The sequence below is a fragment of the Zingiber officinale genome, chromosome 1A (genome assembly GCF_018446385.1).
Source record: "Zingiber officinale cultivar Zhangliang chromosome 1A, Zo_v1.1, whole genome shotgun sequence".
Taxonomy (NCBI): domain Eukaryota; kingdom Viridiplantae; phylum Streptophyta; class Magnoliopsida; order Zingiberales; family Zingiberaceae; genus Zingiber; species Zingiber officinale.
In genome coordinates this window covers 146,239,872-146,254,704 of record NC_055987.1, presented here as the reverse complement: position 1 = coordinate 146,254,704, position 14,833 = coordinate 146,239,872, and the positions used below count along the sequence as shown (strand labels likewise).

The 14,833-nt window shown below is 37.6% G+C and overlaps 2 protein-coding genes across 2 annotated transcripts; one reads left to right on the top strand and one right to left on the bottom strand.

Annotated features, from left to right (window-relative positions):
- Nucleotides 1-1,000: 1,000 nt before the first annotated feature.
- Nucleotides 1,001-8,037, top strand: LOC122037846 (dentin sialophosphoprotein-like). The gene is made up of 6 exons (XM_042597300.1): nt 1,001-1,224; nt 1,302-2,018; nt 4,324-4,960; nt 5,564-6,962; nt 7,067-7,153; nt 7,693-8,037. The coding sequence occupies exons 2-6, from the start codon at nt 1,373-1,375 to the stop codon at nt 8,011-8,013; spliced, it is 3,090 nt and encodes a 1,029-aa protein (XP_042453234.1). The 5' UTR covers nt 1,001-1,224; nt 1,302-1,372; the 3' UTR covers nt 8,014-8,037.
- A 5,190-nt stretch (nt 8,038-13,227) lies between these two features.
- LOC122004699 (protein PLASTID MOVEMENT IMPAIRED 1-like) lies at nt 13,228-14,538 on the bottom strand. The gene has a single exon (XM_042559549.1). The coding sequence runs from the start codon at nt 14,536-14,538 to the stop codon at nt 13,228-13,230; it is 1,311 nt and encodes a 436-aa protein (XP_042415483.1).
- Between the last annotated feature and the right edge of the window lie 295 nt (nt 14,539-14,833).

Below are 14,833 nucleotides of genomic sequence, written 5' to 3'. Positions count from 1 at the left end.
TATGGTCCCCTCGAAGTGATGTGATGATTAAGATATGGAATATTATCATATAAAGTTTTGAGATCGAAATTCGGTGTGACCGAGGTCCGAGTATAATCTCCCTCATGTCTTATTCATTTACACTAATGGCTAGTAGTCATCCGTGATTTACCTCATCCATATTAATCTAGAGACGGGTTGACAGGAGGGCGCTGGAAGCGAACGAATCACTTTTTTACCACATAAAGTGTTGAGTACTTATTACTCTAAGCTATTAATTAATTTAGCAAATAGTAAAGTATCGTGCCTAATTTAATTAATCTTAAGGGATAATTAGACGGTTTGATAAATTACCATTTTTTTCTTCTTTCCTTTTAGCAAAACACAATTTGGAAAACATTCTTCAATTTTTTTTTCTTTTTTTTCTTCTCAACTTATTTACTTTTAACAAATTTCTCCAAAACCACTAAACTTGAACCAACTTATGTTTTCGTATTAAAAAATTATTAATGAAAAAAAAATTTCTTAGAAAATATTTTCCACTTTCCGAGTTAAATATTTTTTAATCAATTTATTCCTGACAGGCATCATTATTTGGAAACTAAATTAATTGAAATTTGAAGGTTCTTTTTTCTTAACAATATATATAACAATAAAGTTGGCAAGCTTTTACTAATTCATTTGTTTGTAATTGTCATACGTCCAGTCAAACCTACAGCACGGCCATCTCCGACACGGTCCGTTTGGGTACGAATGGTCTACCTAATAAACTGACGGGTTTCAATTTGGGTACGTTTTTCGAGTATGTTAAAATTACGACATTCAGTTACCACCGTGTCTCTTAGCGGATCCACCGCAAAGCAAAGCAGTTAAATCGACGTTTACAAATATGCCCTTACAGTTGTTTCTTTGTTACCAGGAGAGGAGTGTGAGAAGTCATCGCGCATAGCGATTAGGGAACGTGAGGGTGTTTTTGTCATTTAAGGTGTCTATTACCCGAACCCCATTTCTTCGCCTTCCTTGTCGCCCCCTCTTTTCACTTCTCCTCCTCGTCCTCCTCTCTCTCCCTGCCGCCGCCGCCGCCACTGCGGCCTCCTCCCCTCAATTTTTTTTCCTTCTCGATCGCCTGCCTCCCTAGCATGGGATTATAGTTCTTTTCCTCTTCGATCGCTCTGCGTCGACGTCTTGGAGACCGTCGATTCTCTCGCTCGCTCGCTCGCTGCCCTCGCTTTGGGAGACATCTCGGTTAATCCAGTTCCCGGTGGATTGGTTGAAGTTTCTCGGCGGAGGTTTTCTGTAACGTGTTTGTTTACTTTTTGTAGGTTCCCGGTCGGTTGGTCGCTCGCTCGATAGGGCGTTTTTGAGAAATTAGGGTTTTGGGTGATTCTTGAAGATGCCGAGAAATTCACGACACAGGTCGCACCGGTCGCGTAAGCTCTCGAGGGGCTGTTCCGACTCCGAGGAGGAGGAGAGCCTGCGGGAGAGGAGGACCAGGGAGGAGGAGACTACGGGAGGCAGGGTTTCTAGGGATCTGATGCCGGAGAAACAGAGATCCTCGCATGAGCATGTTGGGAAAGAGATGGTGAGCAGTAGCAATGGCGATGTATCCAGTGAGAAGAAGCGGAAAACAAGAGGGGATGAGGAGGTGGTGGTTGCTGATCGGTGGAATGGTGGCATGGAAAACGACGGGAAAAAGTTAAAAAGTGAGGATTTTGGTCCCATGGAGCCGGATAAAAGTTCAAAAGCAAAGACTAATGATACCAAGAATAGGTCAAGCAGAAGAGATGATGGTTCTAATGAAAGGAATGAGGATCGTGGGGGAAGGAATGACTCCATGAAGGGAAAGTCTGAGAAAGATTCAAACCAGAGAGAACGAAGTTATCACTACAAGGATGGAAAGGAGAGGGTCAATAATAAGGACAGGGAGGTTCAAGATTCCAGGCACGAGAAATCTGAAGACCAGTACAACAGGAAAAATGGTTCTAAAACTCTCTCAAACAATGAAGAATATTGCCTGAAGAAAAATGCAAAAATCAATGGTAAGGAAGACACATCATTTTGCTAATTAATGATATGATGGTCTAATACTTTGCTAATTTAATGATATAGTATTCTAATACTTTTACATTTAACTAACTGATCCAGTAGAAACGTTTTTTTTTTTTAATCTTGGCAACATTGTAGACTGGTAGTAATAATAGTTATAGAGCATGTTTCTTGAGGCTTTACCGATAGTGTGATCCTTGCCTGATCTTAAACAGTTAATTATTACCACAACTATGAGCATTGGAGAAGTTTTCTGACATACAATGAGAATGTTAAGCAAGTTCTGGATTTCCAATCCATATATTCAGTTGAGATTAGTAGAAACTAACGTGAGATAATATATATGAGATAAATTATGCTATTTTTTCTTCTCTATCAAAAGAAAATTTAATATGACCTACCAATCATTGTGGATGTTGGCTAGCACATCATGGACACATTCTTTATATACCATTCGTAGTCATCTTATTGCTGATATAAGGTTTTTGGTTTGTTACACACTGTATGGAACTAGAACAGCATGTTGTTGTCTTGGGAGTTGTTTGTTTAATGGATTCACCAAATAAAAGTCATCACCAACTTAATTTAATTTGGGCAAATGGGCCTGAAAATGTACTTGCATTCTCAAATGCATGCATGCCTATATATCTGGAAGATATTAAATGCATCATACATTTTGTGTCTTGCAACAGTGTCTTTGTCCTAATGTTGCTGCTGAAAATATTAAAATCCAAATTTCTTATGTTTAGAGGTTACTCAGAAATATATTTCTCAAATCAGAGGCTAATCAGCTTTGATTGGAATTTGTTATAACAGTTACACTGGTATATGATAGTGCGGCTGAAAAGAATTCTATATTACATTATCATAAAAAGATGAAAGCTTCTTGTAGTTCCAGTAAGTTTAAATGGATGGCTGACGATTATTGGAGTAGTGGTAAAAATACTGTTATATCATTCATTTATTTTCCCCTTTATCTTGCCTTGTGGATCAGGTTGTCAATGGTTAGATAATGTAAAAATTAAAATCAAAATTTTATGAACAAAGATACAGAGTCTGAGGTTGATTTTGTGGAGGTGGAAGTTGAACATAGTTAGTATAGAATATGCATGAGAGAGGAAGAAAGAAAGTTTGGCTCAAATGATGACTTTGCTATCCTTATTTATTAATGGTGAAAATTTTGTGTACCCCATCATATTTATGCCTCATATCGATATAAAAGAAACCCAGCAATTGGATTGTTGAAAGTTCTCTAACAAAATTTCTTGTACGAACAGCATCATTATTTTCTTCACTATTTTCTTGTATGAAACAAAATTTGTATTGGTTGATTTTGGCTTTGCTGTTTCATTTCAAGATTTGATTTGATGTTTGGTAGTAGAAAAGGCGGTTAAGGATTCAAGTTTATTTGGATTTTCTACAGGCACTTACTCATCATAACCCGACATTGACACGTTTAATTTTTTTCTTGAACTATGATGTCATTTGTGTGAAATATTGTTTCTTGCCCAAGCAAGTTATTAGTTGCTATGAAGCTTGAGGAACATATTTGGTAAATCTTTATATTTTATAAACCCCAATTACATATATTGCATTTAAAGTGCCACGGTGGCTCTTGAGGATATGGTATGTTCCCAACTGGGAAGTTTGAGGTGTTCCTTGGATGTATTTTCATCTTGTTCTATGGGCTTTAGAATTAATTATTCTATTTTAGGATCCTCTTATGATTTGTGTAATGGTTAATCATAGTTCAGTTGCATCAAGAATGAGCTGTAATGATTGCTCATCTCCACCACGTTTCCCACTAAGAATTAAGAAAAACAAGCACCTTCTGATAGCTTCACTGAACTTGCATGGTGGCTTAATTATGTTTCCGTGCCTTTGCACATTGCTTTTATATGGGCTACATGAAAATGATTTGAGATGTCATTTAAATAGAAAAGGTTTTCTGCAGTATTACTCTGTTTATCTTATCAGTGTATATCATTTGCACTTTTTTTTTTCTCTGCGGAAATTCTTTCATAACTGATTTTTCTGTTTGAAAGTCAAATAGAGTCATTTTCATTTTTTCTTATCTTTGGATTTTAATGCTTGCATTTGAAATGATCTTCTTCAATGGGCTTTTAACTATTTTTTTAATCACCTGCCTTGTGGATGCTTATTCCTTTTTTGATGTTTATAATAATGTTCTGTATTGTGGTTTAGTACTTTTTATATGCATACTTATTCCTTTTTTGATCTTAGTGGTTTGTCACCTTTGTCGTCTCATATTTTTGCTTGTATTTTCAATTTATTCAGCTACAGAAAGTCAAGTTCAGGATTTGCTGGCTGGTGCTGAGACAGAGAAAGGGTCTCAGAAACACACAAGAAGGGATGACAATGAAGACAAGGACAAACGATTGGAGGATAGTAGGGACGCTGATGGTAGAAGACTATCTTCACGAGATCATAGCAGAAGCCGAAGCCATAAAGATGAAAGGCATGAAAACACCAAGTACAAAGGTAAATACAAGAATGAAAATGATAGAGATCAAAATCACCATGATGACAAGAACCAAGATGAGCGACTATCTAAAGATCGCTCGAGTGATAAATCTGACAGATTCCATCTTAGAGATGAAAACAAATCTTTGGATGGTTATAGGAAAATTAAACTTCAGGACACTAATCAGGATGATACTTATGTTGATGCTCGTGACACCAAACTGAAAGATAGGAGGAGACGGTATTCCAATGATGATCCTGGTGACTCAAAGCCGAGAGGTACAAAACTACAACAGGAAGCTGAGAAAAATGCATCAAGTGCCAGTAGGACTACTTACAACGATAAACCTAGATCAGTATATCGAACAGAGAAGAGTGAATCAAGTCCAAAGAATAAACAATTTAAAGGCTTTGCCAGCTCCATCAATCATACTGGTAATGATATTAACAGGTACTCATTTTTTATCTAACCTCTCATATACTTTTTAGCTATTTCCTTGGTAATGGTAGCTAACAGTGGGCTATGTCTTCATCCATTTCACCTTCTTTATGAACAGCAATGTTGCACCTAAATGAACAATGATTGCAATTAAAATGTGACATCTATCTATGATTTCAACTGTCTTCATTGTTTTTTTTTTCTTTTGAATTTCTTCTTTACTTGAAAGCGCATAAGTTTTATTTCTAGGTTACTGGTTGACTGGTGATAGATCTTGGGCTTACTTTGAAACTGACAATAATTGATGTGTGTATGTGTGTGTTTAATTTCATTTTTGGTTAAGATATTGATTTGACAGTAGTTTCATAGGCTTGTTAGTTCCATTTCTTACTGAGCTATGCATTATGACTGTCTATTGCCTCTTTCTCTTCGTGGGCATGTAGTTGAGCAAATAGTTGAACCTTTGTTGATAGTTCTGTTTGGTGGAAAGTGATGCATATAGGCTAGTTCTGTTGTCTACAATTACATCATTTAGTATTTGAGGCTTTTTCGCTGGGAATTTGATCTTGGTCTCAGTTAACCTGTTCAATTTTTACTAATCTTTCTTCTTTGCAGGGACATGAGGTATGAAGACTCGGGTCATAGAGTATTGTCACCTGAAGAAAGACGTCCCAACACAATTGCTAAAGGAGATTCTATGACTTCTTCAGGATTTCGTGACAGAAACACTGTACCACGATCTGGGAAACTAACTACGAAGGATGACATCCATTCAGGTGAACTATTGGTAGAAACTGTTGCTTCTTTAAAGTATGATAGGGCTTCAAGATCAGATGATTGTAGCTCACCGAATCAGTCAAAGGGAAGATCTTCAACTAAAAGTAGTCATCGAATTTATGAAAGATCGCCATCTAAATATGAACGAGCTTATAGACAAAGCCTTGACACTGAAATTATACAAAGGAATGCTAGCTATAATGAGGGAGACAGAGGAGTGTACGATTCAGAAAAGCCAATTCCAGATGATATGTCCCAGGCTATTGGTAGTGCTAGGGAAACAACACCTCTTGGGTCATCATCTATCTACAGAAGTAGTAATATTTCAGACCGTTCACCTAATCACCTACGTCCTCCATCATCTTCAAGGGTTGGGATTGACAGCCCTTCTGTCTTGGGTCCATATCAAGAGGATAATAAAGCTCATAGTAATGACCGCAGATCTTATGGTCGTTACAAACGCACAAGTGAACTTGGATTTGAAAGGGGACATGGAAATGCCCGGAAAGGTGCTCCTAATTGGTCTGCCCCAGCAACAAATGTTTTTATGCCTTTACAACATGGACCACCTCCTGGATTTCATCCAGCAATGCCCCACTTTCCACCTCCACCCTTGTTTGGAGTTAGACCTATGGATTTGGCACATGGCGGTGTTTCGTATCACATGCATGAGATGGCCGAGAGATTTTCTGGACATGGACGGCCATTTGGTTGGCATAATTCTGTTGAACAATTATGCCATCCTCAGATGCAGATGTGGGATAGAACCAATGGTATATTTGGTAATGAAACCCATATATATGGGAGGCAAGAATGGGATGAGAATGGACAACTAATGGGCAGTAGAGGTTGGGAAATGGGTTCTGAGATGTGGAAGGATCACAATGTCAACAATATGGATTCAGCATTGAGGAAAGAACAGTCTTCAACACAATCTTTGACAGATGAACTAGTCCAATCAAAGTGTTTGCCAACTGAAAGCATTGGTGGAAAGCAATCAAGTGACACAACCACTTCTAAGAATGATATGGAGTCTCCCCACAAGGCTGTAACCAAGAAAACATTCAAGTCCTCTCACATGTTGGAGAATAAAGTGAATTATGTTGCTAATTACCTTTCCAGGATTGATATCTCATCTGATCTTGCTGGTTTGGAGTTGTATGAAAGATGCACATCCCAAGTGGGAGTATTGAATACTAAAAATATCTGCAGTTTGACTAATTCTGGATGCTTTCAGGTATATAGTGTACCCGATATTGACAAAAAAAAAAAAAATAGAAATATGGCTTACTTGGTTATGTTGTATGTACCATAACTTGCAATATTTTTTTTATTTTTCAGATGAAGAAAGATGACAAGATAGAAAAAATGGACACGCGCTCTATTTTGAAATCATTCTATGCCACTGCCAAAGATGATGTATTCAAGGTATATTCTTATTTCATAAATTTTCGCACCATTAATTCAGTGGGACATTCCAATCGTTTTTTCTTTTTCCGGACAAACCTAATTCTTTCTTCATTTTAGAAGTCATTCTGTCATGCTATTTCCTAGGATTAGGAATTATATGAATTTTTTTTGCTTATTTCATAAATAATTGTAAATGATACATTGGGCTGATTTACATTGGATTTATGTTTGGTATACAACTCAAAATTATCTGATCATGCATTGGACAACTCAAATGTGATTTTACACAACACCCCATGGTAGAGGTGTCATATGAATCATGATGCACAAATTGCCCAGGTCAGCACTATATGACATAGTCTGTGTTAAATACAATCCATCCAACCATGCCATGCTTGGCCAGATGCAACTCTCAGCCACGGTGCATGCTTGATACATGAAATCAGGCTATGCCTACATTTTTAAGTTTGCACCGGCTGCCCTTTATATGCTTGTGACTATGATGGTTCCGTTTCTGGATGGACTAATTATACATTTATGATTTTTATTCCTTGCAGAAAGCTATGTCCCTTTATCGTAAACAAACCACAAGATATGTGAAACCCGTGGCCACAGAAACGGTTTGTTCTGAAGAAACCAAAATATCGGTTTCAGCAGCTTCAGAAAATGAGGTAGTCCAGGATGGCTGTCACTCGGCTTCCCTGGAGAAGCCACGTCCTTTTCCTGATGATCCTGCTGAAGACAACCTGCAGGTAGAGAATGATCTGGAAAGTGACCATGTTGTATCTGATGTGGTTTCTTGTGCTGTTGCTCATGATGCAGTAGAGAGTATCGCAAATTTAACTCGAATACCTAATTCTGATGAAAATACACATTGAACAATTATAATTCTGTTTGCTAAAGCCATCTGCTCGTGTTTTTTTTTTTCAAAAAAAATATTTTTATCCCTTATCTTTTTCTTAAAGATGCAGTTAAATGATGTGTCAGAAAATCTAGGAAATCAGTATTTTCAAAATTAGACCAGATTAACTTCAGGCTGAACCAAATTGAATTCAGTTTAGTTGGGGAAAAAAAAAGGAAACTGAGGGTTCATCGGTTTATCAGTTAGTATGGTTTACTTGAAACACTGGAGAGAAATCAGAACAAAAACAGGAGCAAACAACATTACACAAATGGGAACTCCAATGCACCCCAGTAACCCTACATTTAGCGAGGCAGTTAATTGGAAATGCTGGCATTGCTGTGGTTAGGGCTGTAAACACTGGAGAGAAATCAGAACAAAAACAGGAGCAAAAAACATTACACAAATGGGAACTCCAATGCACCCCAGTAACCCTACATTTAGCGAGGCAGTTAATTGGAAATGCTGGCATTGCTGTGGTTAGGGCTGTAAACAAGTTGAGCCAAGTCAAATTTTAGAGTGTTTAAATTTATTTGATAAGATAGTCAATCCAAGCCTAAAATGAACTAAATCATTAAAATGATTGTTCAAGCTTGATTTGATTTTTTTTTTATGAGTTTGAGCTTGACTTGAGTTTGATTTATTTATATGTTATCGAATTCTTAATTCAAGATTGTTTGATTGTTCGAAATTTATTTGATTAATTATTGAGCTTAATAATATAAATTTATTTGTTCATTTTAAATTTTTTTTTTATTTAGTGTTAGAAATGTGAATGAAAAAGAGGTGGAAAGGAAGAGAAAAGAAATCCTGTGAATGCGATTTTAGTCTCATATTGGGAGTTTTAAGATATATTGGGAATTTATTTAGTCTCTTCTCCCTCCTCTTCATTCTCCTCGTGGTGCAAGCATCGACCATCACTTACTCCAGCAAGGAATTGACGCTAGAGGACTTGTTGAAGAGGATCATGGAAGGCGGTTTTGGTTACAATTTATGATTATTATTTATGATTAAAATATTTATTCGGGTCAAAATAAAAATATATTTTTCATAAAAAAAAATTCATTGATCTAATTTTTTCTATTCTAGTTTAAACGTGCTCCATTTAGGAGGAATTATATCTCATTTTAGACTTTTTTTACCCAAAAAATGGTAGCAATTAGATAAATCATTGTGCATCAGGAAGTTGGAAGGGAGTTGAAATAAAGAAAAGTTTGTATGTAGGGAATAAGAATAAATTTTTTCTGACATAGAGACTGTATACAATTTTAACTTTGCTATTAGGGATTTAGGACTATCTACGGTTCTTTTGTTCACATTTTCTTTCTTTTCCCTGAACCAATCAAAGAAAAAAACAAGATACCCACCGGAAAAAGGCAACATGTGCAAGAGTGGATGGGATCCTCTGGACGCGTACCCCTGGTCCATTCCTGGACCAGGGTATCTCATTGGTGGGATTTCCTGGATCTCACTTGTATAACAGGTGGGATCCAAGGGATTCAACCAATGAATAGAGTGGTCCATCTTCTAGATCGCAAAGTTTGATCCATATGATTCGTCCTCATTCAAGAGGTAGACCCAACCTCAGGTCGGGTTTGGCTCGGACTCGACTCGGGCTCGTAACCGGGTCAACGGGCCGGTTGCCCATTGACCCGGTTCGCCGGGTCGAACCGGAATCGACACGACAAGTTGTCGGGCCGGTTCCGATTCAACTGCTATAAAACCAGCGAACCACTAGTTAACCGACGGTTCAACCCGCCTGTTCAGCCGTAATTTTTTTTTTAACGACTTGAACCGCCGGTTAACCGGCGGTTCATAGCCGTTGGAATCGTCGGTTAACCGGCAATTCATAACCGTTGGGGATTTTTTTTTTTGGTATTTTTTTCAATGGTTAGGATCATCTGATCATTTTTTTATCAATGACTATGATTTAGTGTCTGTTACTATCAAAACTCTATAAATAGAGAGTTCATTTCATCATTTTCACACATATCTTCTCTACTCTTACTCTTAATCTCAATTTTGTATTCTCTACACGCTTTCGTTTCCAATTTTCAATTACAATGCAAGGAGGCCGCGGAGGTGCATCATCTCGACCTCGGAAGGGAAAGCAAATAATGAATCTGCGGGAGGAGGACCCCAACATTCAATCTACCGATGATGAGATCGAGCATCTTCTGAATCGGACACCTGAAACACAAGAAATTACCGATGCAATTACTTCTAAGGTTTGAGAACTTCTTCCTCTAAAGTCATCTATTTTCACTAAACATTTTGAGAAGGTCACTCTTCCGTAGGGAGAAATGCATGCAAAATGTAAGCACTGCAATGTTTCTTACAAATTCCAAGCCGACGACGGCTATGGGTCATTGAAACGACATGTAGAAACGAAGCACCCGACGGAATATGGGCTCGACCGTTCTCAAACACAATTATCAAGATTTTCTTCAACTAGCGATAGTATCGATTCTGATTTATTTTTATATTCGGATAATAAATTAAGAGAATCATTAGCTAAATTTATTTCCGTAAAACATCTTTCTTTTAGTTTTGGATCTAAATGCACATTTGAAGATTTTTGTAAAGAATCTCTTAATCCATGTGCTAAACATGTTCCTAGGACTACACTTACTCAAACAATTAAAAAATTAGTAAAATAAGGAAAAAAGAATTTAATTGATGAATTTAGTAAATTAGATAATAAAATTTCTTTATGTTCTGTTATTTTGAGTGATCATTGGCAAACACATTCGTATATGGGTGTGACTTGCCATTGAATCGATAACTCTTGGAATCTCCAAAAAAGATTGTTAGCTTATAGAGTTTTTGATGAATCACATAATGCTCATAACATCGCACAATTATTATGTTTAATTTTAGAAGAATATGACTTAACTCATAAAATATTTTCAATATCATTAGATAATGCTAATTCCAATACTGCTTGTATAGATGTTCTAAAATTTGTTTGTCAACCTATTATTGACGGTTTACTTTTTCATATTCGTTATGTATGCCATGTTTTAAATTTATGTGTTCAAGATGATTTAAAAATTTTAGAAAGTTATATTAAATAAATTAGAATTGCAATTTCTTATTTATGGTCTCATCCATCTATAATGAAACAATAGGGTAGGTTTTGTAAAATTAATGGAATGAGACCTAAACAATTTCCACGTGATGTACCAACACGTTGGAATTTAGCATATCAATTATTACAAGATTCATTTCAATATAAAGAATTATTATGTTCATTTTTTTTGCACAAAATATTAATACTAATATATATTTATTTTCACAACAATGGAATATTTGAGTAGTATTTGTGAAATTTTAAAAGTATTTAATGATGCAATCGAACAACTTTCCGGTGTTTATTATCTCACTGCTCAATTAGTTTTAGAAAATTTTTCTAATATAGTATTAGTTTTAAATGAACATATTAATAATGAATCTTTATCTCCTTGCATCTTAACTATGAAAATTAAATGGGGAAAATATTTTTATTTAATTCCTAAAATTTATTTAATTACATTTGCTTTAGATCCTAAATTTAAATTAGAAGTTTTACAAGAAATGTTAACTTTATATTAGGACGCTTTAATTTCAATTAAAGATTCTTCTTCCTTGATCCAGTTAATATTATATATAATGTTAGAATTTATTTTTATGATATTTATAATCAATATTATGTAAAATATAGAATACAAATTAATATTTCTGAAATATAATAAACTACTAGTAGTAATTTAAAACTTACAAAAACACAACTCTTATTAAAAAACGGACAAAACGTCCACGAGGATCCTCAAGTTCCATACAAGAACTTGAGAATTATTTACGACTTCTTTTGATTTTAATGAAACAGATAATGAAAATTTCGATATCTTAAAGTGGTGATCACAGAATGCTCAAAGCTTTCCCGTCTTCTCCGTGATCGCCAAAGAAATATTAGCTTGTCTAGTGTCAATTGTTGCTGTGGAGCAGACGTTCAGTGTCAGCGGCAACATATTAGATGAACGACGATCAACTTTGTCTCCTGACTCATTGGAAGCCGAAATATTACTAGACAATTGGACCAGAGCGGAGAAAAGAATCCAAGGAATGCAACTTCTAAATGACGAAGTTGAAGATTTTGATACTGAAGGAACAAATACGACAAGAACAGGAAATGGAAGTGAGTGAAAATGTAAAAGGATAAAAATGTAAAAGAACTACGTGGGCTTTGATTCCCCTAAAGGGATACGTAGACAACTTAAATAAGTGCAAGTTCTTTTTTCCAATAAATTTTAATTTCTAATTTCTAATTTCTAATTTGTAATGTTTAATTTTTAATTTTTAATTTTAAATTTTTTTAACATAATAATCTTGAACCATGGTGAATCGTGAACCGAACCGTGAACTGGCGGTTTCGAACCGTGAAGTGTAATCATTTTGGACGGTTAAGATTAAGGATCGACCTATTTAAAATCGTCGTACCGATGATTCTAAATTATCGAATCGTCGATTTCGAACATCTGGTCTAGATCAGTACAAGTCTTCTGCTATCGGGATTTAAAAATCTACCAGTATCTAGTGAGCTTCTAAGTATACATTTCAATACTTTGCGACTTACATTGGCAGATCGAGACATCGAGTCAAAAGTACTATAGTGAATAACACTATATATCCCTTGTATTTAGAAATTTATCGTTGTATTTGACCGGCCTATAAAAAGAGCTGAAAAGCTCGAGCCGAGCCGAGCCGAGCCGAGCCGGCGCAGTGCGCATGAAATGCGAAATCTCATGGATTTTTTTGGGGGAAATACATTATTACGTCCCTATTATTTCTGAGTTTTCCCACTTATGTCCCTCAAATGTTTTCGTTCCCATTTATGTCCCTCATAAATCGTTTTTGTTCCCATTTATGTCCCTGCCGTTAACTGGTCCATGAATTTGAGACGGAATCGACACGTGATCTGCAAATCGTCAGCTGAGTTATGTGTTGTTCATCATATTGACAACTAGAGATGCTGATGCCAAACATTGCTGTATCCTATGCCCATGTTCTGTCTCGTTATTTGCAGACATAATATTATTTATTCATTATTGTTATTGTTGTTGAATCGTCGAATTTTCCATTATTAATAAAACGAAGTAGATGGAAAGAGTCTTCAAACATGCATGAGTTTTACTCAGTCATAGGACATTCATTACGAGGAAACTGTGATTAAATTTGGGTTTCTGACGTGCTTCAGCCATGCACTAGCCATGAAACTCGAAGAAATGCTCCACATGAAATCTTGGTTCCTCTTGGCTTGCTGCTTCCTCGTCCTTCTCCCACCTCCTGCCTTCCCTGCTCCATTCTCCACTAGCCATTGCTTGGCCGTCAACCTCTGCTTCTCTCCATCCCATGCAGTCGCCTTACTGTTGGAGCCCAACTTGAGCCCTCCCACATGAACACTCTCCAACTTGAAGCTCCTCTCCTCCTCCACTACTTCACCCAGCTGATCCTCTGCCAAGGCTTGCACCATGGCTATCATGGGAGCTCCCACTGCCTCGTACCCCCTCAATGGAGCTCTCAGTTGAATCACCACTACAATTGTAGCTCTGCTGCAGTTCATGCAGCAATCCTCATGTTTAAGGACCAAATTTAGAGTGTTATCGGAAGGTGGAGCTTCCATGGGAGCTTCTTCATCGCTCATGTCAGCCTGGATTTTGAGGGCGTCCACGGCCATGGCCTCCATCTTATGCAGGGCAACGAACAAGACTTCATCCAGAGTCATCGCTTCCTCACTCGAAGCTCTCTCTTTTCTTCCCTTGTTCATCGCTACAGCCATCTTTTTGACCGCCGCGATCGACCTGGCGGCCATGCTGGAGCTCGCTCCTTCCTTGTTCCGGCCACTTATTATGGCAGATGCGATGCCCTCGAACGCCATCTGCTCTGCTGTCTTGCCCGTCAGATCCTCCATGGCTGTCAAGGAACACAGTTCTTCTGGTCCCAACAGGGCCAGCCTCTGGAACACTTGGAACCCAGTCGCCGACTTGTCGTCTCCGACGATCAACTCTCTAGAAATTTGCATGGCAAGCTTAGGGGTATCTGTTTTTGACACCGGCGCGTGGAAAGGATTCATCGACGCTAAGTAGCCCCCGTCGCTTGTTTGAACTATGCAACCCAAGTTCTTTCCGAGATCTGGAATGAGGTCATCGGTTGGACTAAGATCGGCGAGGTTGTGCTCGCCGTTCTTGAGCTCCTTCTTGTCGTCTCCAATCTCGAGCAGATGGAAGAATTCCTTCGTGATTGATTCATCCTCCGTGTCTAATCTCTGGGGCTTTGGTTGTTGAGTCATTTTTCTGGTCTCCGGAGCATCCGCCATTATCAACATCTCGAGCTCTTTAATCTCCCTAGCGATCAGATGAAGCTCCTTCGCTCTGCTTCTTTGAGCGCAGTCATGCACCACCTCTTTGACGACCTCGCTCGAGGCACTTGAGGTCCTCTCGCTGTCGTTCTCCGACGCTACCATCTCTACTCCCTTGTCGACGACATCGTAATCTGGCAGGTCAAGATCTTGTTCTCGATCAAAGATCGGTTTGCGTCGGATGAACGAGGAATCAGGATTTTTTTGGGATTTTTACGAGCACGTGCAGATCACGTGCCGATTCAGTCTCATATTCACGGATGAGTTAACGGCAGGGACATAAATGAGAACAAAAACGATTTACGAGGGACATAAATGGGAACGAAAACATTTGAGGGACATAAGTGGAAAAACTCAGAAACAATAGGGACGTAATAATGTATTCCCCCATTTTTTTTTG

Excerpts from the sequence above, each read along its gene's own strand:
- LOC122004699 (XM_042559549.1), bottom strand. The coding sequence starts at position 14,538 with ATGGTAGCGTCGGAGAACGACAGCGAGAGGACCTCAAGTGCCTCGAGC.
- LOC122037846 (XM_042597300.1), top strand. The coding sequence starts at position 1,373 with ATGCCGAGAAATTCACGACACAGGTCGCACCGGTCGCGTAAGCTCTCG. Across the intron at positions 2,019-4,323 it reads GAAAAATGCAAAAATCAATG|CTACAGAAAGTCAAGTTCAG; the intron begins GTAAGGAAGACA and ends CAATTTATTCAG. Across the intron at positions 4,961-5,563 it reads ACTGGTAATGATATTAACAG|GGACATGAGGTATGAAGACT; the intron begins GTACTCATTTTT and ends TCTTCTTTGCAG.